Below are 5,747 nucleotides of genomic sequence, written 5' to 3' on the forward strand. Positions count from 1 at the left end.
CCTCCCGGGCCGCCTCCCGCCGCCCGCCGCCACAAGGAGAACATCTCCGGTGAGCGGGGTCGGGGTGGAGGGTGGCCGCTCAGGCGCGCACGGGGCCCCCGTCCGGAGCCGCGGCATCCTCCCGGCATCCTCCCGCCGGTGMGCGATCGGCTCCCGCGCTCCCCGTCCCGCCGGGATGCCGTGCCCTCCATCCTCCGGCAAGTTTGGGCTCCCATCCCACCCCCTGCCCCGGGATGGCATCACCGCTGCGGCGCCTCGGGCTCGGCTGTGGGACGGGACCCGCTCCCCGCGGGCGGCCCGAACCGTGTTGGGGGAGATGGGTTCGGTTGCCCCGCTCTCGACGGGAACGTGACTCTTCCCCTCCCGCATGCTGCTGCCAGATGAGGACAGCCTGTCTGGGGACGCCAGCGACCTCAAGATGTCCAGCTCCCAGATCAAGAGGAAGAAACGCCGGCACAGGTAGAGCCCGGGAGCCAGGCTGTCCCCGTTCTCACCTCCTCTCTGTTGCCACCATCCTCTGATCCCCACGCCGGGATGGTGGGTATCCCCAAGGGGTTAAAGGGAGGAAAAAAAGGAAAGAGGAGCGCTGCAGCTGGGATGGGGGAGGATTTTCCGGAGGAAAACCTCAAGGCGGCGAGCGGGGAGGTGCTGCCAGCCTCGCTGCGTGCCGGACGGTGTGACAGGATGCTCTCTCCTCTCGGCAGGACGGTGTTCACAGCTCACCAGCTGGAGGAGCTGGAGAAGGCTTTCAACGAAGCGCACTACCCCGACGTCTATGCCCGGGAGATGCTGGCCGTGAAGACGGAGCTGCCGGAGGACAGGATACAGGTATGTGGCTGCAGCGGTCCTCTCTCTTCCGTAGAGCCTGCGGGCTGCCGGCACCGGCCGGCTCTGCTCTGCGGCAGCGAGTGCAGGTGCTGGGAACGTGGTGGTGCTAAAATGCTGCGGGGAGCCCGGGGGGAGGCTCAGCTTCTGCCCGCTGGCATCGAGCAGCCTCCAAACAGACACGCAGAACCAGGGGGCTGAGCTGGCCTCAGCAGTTGCTCAGTGTTGGCAACTTGGCTCTGTCCTCCCACTCGGGCAGGAGCTGAGAGCAATTCGGAGCTGCTGGGCTGAGCTGTGACACACGAGCTTGCCCACTAGCCTGCCCCTTGGAGGGACACGTGGCATTTTGGGGCCTGATCCTGCTCCACTGTGGAACAGCTCTGTAGCTCAATAACGAGGTGGTGTGGGCAGCAGCCCGGTTATATCTGCACCCCTCGAACTTTCAAATACAGGAAGGGGGTGGGGAGAGGGACCTGAGCACCCTGTCATTGTCACTGCATTCTTTATCTGGAGAGGTTGCTAATGCTTCGGAGCGCAGGGTGACTTTGGCTGGGATCACCCTCCTGTGTCACGACCAGCCTCGTGTTAACGTGTGCCCCTTCTCCCCCCCTTCCTCCCCTCTCTGACACCCACGTGTGTGCCCTCCCTCGCCCCCCTCCCCACACACCGCCCTGGCCGCCCTCCCGGTGCCGCCTGCGTGTCCGCACCCCATGTCCACACCCCAAACCCCTCCACGCACCCCACGGCTCTCCTTTGGCCCTGGATGCGCATTCCCTCGTCCCCAACGGGCACCACGGGGGCCGTATCCTCCCCAACCCCACCCGTCCGTGCTCTCCTGGCTGTTACCCCTGAAGGTTTGGTTTCAGAACCGAAGAGCCAAGTGGCGGAAGCGGGAGAAGTGCTGGGGCCGGAGCAGCGTGATGGCCGAGTACGGCCTCTACGGGGCCATGGTGAGGCATTCCATCCCTCTGCCCGAGTCCATCATCAACTCTGCCAAGAGCGGGCTCGTGGGATCCTGCGCCCCGTGGCTGCTGGGTGAGTGGGAGCTTGGGTTGCCTCTGGTGGAATTTGGGCTCAGCTTCTTTCACGAGGCCATCCTTGCCTTCTTCCAGAAGGAATGGGGCTGTACACRGGCTGCCAGGTGCCCAGGGTTTTCCACTTCCTCCTTGCAAAGGATAGCTAGGAAAAGGAAACCCTCTCCCTGCTGTGCCAGACAGGTGCCTGCATGTGGGTGGGTGTCACTCTGTAGTGCCAGCAGGCAGTGGGGGAGCTGAAAGGCTTTGAAGAAATCGCCACTGTCCGCCCCCAAACTGAAAATAACATTARTGCTGCCCTCTTCTCATACACAGGCAAAATCCAGGTTGGGATGGATTATTATAACACAACTCTCCCTGCTACAGGGGAGGAACAGACTAATTTTGCCACCAGCCATCTCCTCGGGCTGCAGAGAGCAGGTGGAGGGCTCTGGGTTGGGAAAGGCTGGCAGCTAGRGAGAGCTTTCCTTGGGATACAAGCAAGGGCTGAAGGAAGCAGCAGGAATRCAGGAGGCGATTCTGAGCGGTCCCAGGCAGAAATAAGCAACYGGCACCCTTGACTTTGCTCTTTCCTCTCTGCAAGGTATGCACAAAAAGTCCATGGAGGTGAGCAGGAAGGCAGAGAGCCAAGAGAAGCTGGCAGATGGCTGGCGGATGGAGCAGGAGGAGGAGGAACTCAAAGGGAAGCAGGCCAGTTCCCAGAAGGGATCCGACAAGCTCGGACCCGCGAAAGACTCAGAGGACACAGCCATCGACCTCTCCAGGACAGCCAAGCACGAGAAGAGGGGTGTGCTGAGGCAGTACATCAACGGGGACACCCCCACAGAGCAGAACGACAGGGACCACTGAGCTTGGGCTGCCCTGGAGGAGGCCAGACCTCGCGGCGTCCTGGCGAAATCATAATATTTATTGATTTATTGATATATCTATTTTTTTTCTTAAATAACGGGACTTTTATCTGAATTCAGGGCATTTTAAAACTGGGCACACACATCCCCCTGTCCCTTTCAAGCTGTTCATTTCTCAGCAGAGCCAGGGTGGAGGGTGGCAGGGGAGCCCCAGTCAGGGGCAGTGCGAGGATGGGAGCGCGTTGTGGTCAGCACCGGCTGCTGCAGGGGAGGAGCCCCTTTCCCCTCCGTGCTGGGCTCGCTTCCCCAGGCAGCCAGGAGCACAGAGAGGAGTGACACGATGGGAGTTGCTCCTTCCTCTGACACAAGGACAGTGCAGGAGTTTACAGACGCCTTCTCTGAGCGCTTCCACCCCTGCGCAGCGCCCGTGTGCGACTCCCTCCACGCCGAGCATTCTCTTCTTCCACCTCGAGGAGCAGCAGGGTTTTTAAACGTGGCAGGGTTCCTCCTCAAGCTGGTGTAACCTGACAGACAGGCAGGTTYATACTTCCTGAGGATCTGGCCTGCCAACGCAGCCTTATCACTGGATTTACACTGTGTAGCTTCCTTAACTYGTATTTGGGAGAAGGGGGTAAGGTCGTTTTTGTTTATGCAATGATTTTGGACACTTTTGAATGTCACTTGCCACACTATGCATGATAGAACAGACCTTTTTTGAAAAGCAAGCCATAGTACCCTGRAGCAATTAAACAATTTTTGTGAATTGACATAAGAAGATATTTTGTAATTGTCTGTAAAAAGTGTTAATGTCAGAGCTGTTTCTTGGTCGCCCTATATTTATGTTTAAAAGCACTTTAGCAATCCGGATTTTTGAATGTGGCTCTTCCTGTATTGTCCACTGTTTATTTATTACACATCCATGAATAAAATTGTGGTGTATCTTTGGTTTTCACGCTCCGTGTTGCAATCTGTGCCTTCCTTTGACACATCTCGTGGCAGTTGCTGAACTGGCCCATGCACGTGCCTCGACAGCTCTCCTGGAACACCTCCAGGTTCATCCACCAGCCAAAACATAGCGGAAAATTATCCAAAGGTTTTATTGAAATCTGAGTAATTCCGATTTGGAAGGTTTCCCAATACAGTGGGTGGTGCAGAGCCAGGTAGTGGTGCTGTCACCTGGCTGTGCTGGACAGGGGCAGAGTGGTGGGACAGTTCCTGCCAAGAGCAGAGCAATAAATGGCATGTGCACATTTCCTGCTTTTCCCCTCCTTCTCCTGGCCAGACCCCACCGGGGAGGGAGAACATATGCATGGCAAATATAAGCTTTGCGGCAAAAAAAAAAAAAAAAGTTTGCCGGGGGGGGTTGGGGTGTGGGCAGCACGGTTCAGAAAAGGACCAGCCAGGGCTTATTGCAGCAGCAATTAGGCTCACTGAGAGCCGAGACTTAGCACATTGGAGGCCTAATCCTGCCTGAGCAGCATCTGCAAACCTTTTATTTGGGCTGTGCCACGCTGGCACTGGATGCTTGCAATCCCTTTTTTTTTTTTTTTTTCCCCCTTTGGTCTGCCTTCGTGCAGATGGCCTGGCTCTCTGCCTTGTGCTGGCTGCAGTGCTGTGAGAGCGAGCACGTCACCACCGCCAGCGCTACAAGGGGGGACACTGTCGTTCCAGCGCTGCCCRGGCCACACTGACCATTCCAGCTCCTGGTAGTGCCTGGTGGGCACCCAGCCCTCACCACTCGCTGGGAAGAAGGAGCTGAGATGAAGGCTACTGGCCCCAGGCACTTTTTGTGGGCTGGGAAGGAACYGTGGGGTGCAGATGCTGGTGGATGGCAGTGATGCCCAGGCTCAGCTCCTGGTGACAGYGTCTGGGATGCCCTCCTTGGAGCARGGAGTCACTCGACTCGGAGCTGCCTGTGCTAAACCTGGCAGGGGAGTGTTCACTGTCCTCCAACATCACTCTGCTCRGAGCAGGGCAGCGCCAGGAGCAGGGCAGAACGTTCTTCTTTTTGTTGCAAGGAAGTGGTGGGGGAACAGAAAGTTCTATTCCCGAATGCAGGGCTGCATTTGTGGAAGCATCTTCCTGGTGCCCTTTTCGGTACAGCTTTAGCGATACTCATTTCTAACTGTGTCATTTCGTTTGGGCTGCATTTTCAGGCTGGGAGCGCAGGGAGCGAGTCCGAACGCTTTGCAAGCGCTCCCTCGTGTGGAGCTGGCGATGGGACACGGCGCGCAGCCCAGGAACATAGAAGGCTGGCCGGAGCCCTAGAGGCGACTGGAAGCCACACTCCTTCCCCTTATTACCACAGACCCCCGTGGGGGCTTCGGGATACTGCTGTGGATGCAGAATGAAAGAGAGAATGGCTCTGAAGCTGAGTCAGGGGAGGTTTAGGTTGAAAATAAGGAAAATTCACCCAGAGGGTGGCTGGGCACTGGAACAGGATCTTCAAGGAAATGGTCACAGCACCAAGCCTGACACATTCCAACGAGGGTTTGGACTCTCGGGCATCCTCTGTGATTCCTGGGCTTGTCCTGCGCAGGGACAGAAATTGGACTATGATGATCCTATGTGTCACAACTCAGGCTATTCCATGAYTGCATGACTTCCTAGGTTAGTTCARTACTGACACCAATACAGGTGCCTTCTTATAAATCAAATGCGCGTATTTAGCCCGCAAAACCTCCCCAGTCTGGCACCGCCAAGGGCACTCTGTTCTGCTCCGAGTGCTCTTTCCCTGCGATCCCGCACTCTGCTGCGGGGAGGCTCGCGGGGAAAGCGGAGCAGCAAAGCCTCGCCCGCCTTTCTGGCCCCATTCCCCTCTTTCCCACCTTCCGCAGGCTCTAGCTGCAGACCGGCTGCAGCCTGGGGAAGACTGGCCCGGCGTACCGGGTGTCTTTGCCGCCGGCCCGGAAGGAGCGGGACAGCGCAGCCACCCGAGCACCGCTCGGAGCCGCTCTGCGCCCTCGGCGGGGCGGGGCGGTCACCGCGCTCCGCCCCGGTCCGCCCCCGCTCCCGCTCCCGGTGCTGGCGGCGCGATGGC

The 5,747-nt window shown here is 58.3% G+C and overlaps 2 protein-coding genes across 2 annotated transcripts in view; both read left to right on the forward strand.

Annotated features, from left to right (window-relative positions):
• The first annotated feature begins 367 nt into the window (after window positions 1–367).
• Window positions 368–3,116, forward strand: VSX1 (visual system homeobox 1). The gene is made up of 4 exons (XM_057379342.1): window positions 368–459; window positions 705–828; window positions 1,680–1,860; window positions 2,443–3,116. Exons 1-4 carry the CDS (start codon window positions 368–370, stop codon window positions 2,706–2,708), a joined length of 663 nt encoding a protein of 220 aa, XP_057235325.1. The 3' UTR covers window positions 2,709–3,116.
• A 1,643-nt stretch (window positions 3,117–4,759) lies between these two features.
• The window catches only part of PEX6 (peroxisomal biogenesis factor 6), a 14,502-nt gene continuing 13,514 nt past the window's right edge, over window positions 4,760–5,747 (forward strand). Inside the window, exons 1-2 of the mRNA XM_057379349.1 lie at window positions 4,760–4,804; window positions 5,545–5,589. Coding sequence (XP_057235332.1) covers window positions 4,760–4,804; window positions 5,545–5,589 — 90 coding nt within the window. The remainder of the gene's footprint in view (window positions 4,805–5,544; window positions 5,590–5,747) is intronic.

This window comes from Malurus melanocephalus, unplaced genomic scaffold (assembly GCF_030028575.1).
Source record: "Malurus melanocephalus ecotype Western Australia unplaced genomic scaffold, MMel_1.1 scaffold_402, whole genome shotgun sequence".
Taxonomy (NCBI): Eukaryota; Metazoa; Chordata; class Aves; order Passeriformes; family Maluridae; genus Malurus; species Malurus melanocephalus.

Coding starts and splice junctions, on each gene's coding strand:
- VSX1 (XM_057379342.1), top strand. CDS start 368: ATGCTGCTGCCAGATGAGGACAGCCTGTCTGGGGACGCCAGCGACCTC. Junction 460..704: donor AGGAAGAAACGCCGGCACAG/GTAGAGCCCGGG, acceptor TCCTCTCGGCAG/GACGGTGTTCACAGCTCACC. Junction 1,861..2,442: donor CTGCGCCCCGTGGCTGCTGG/GTGAGTGGGAGC, acceptor CCTCTCTGCAAG/GTATGCACAAAAAGTCCATG.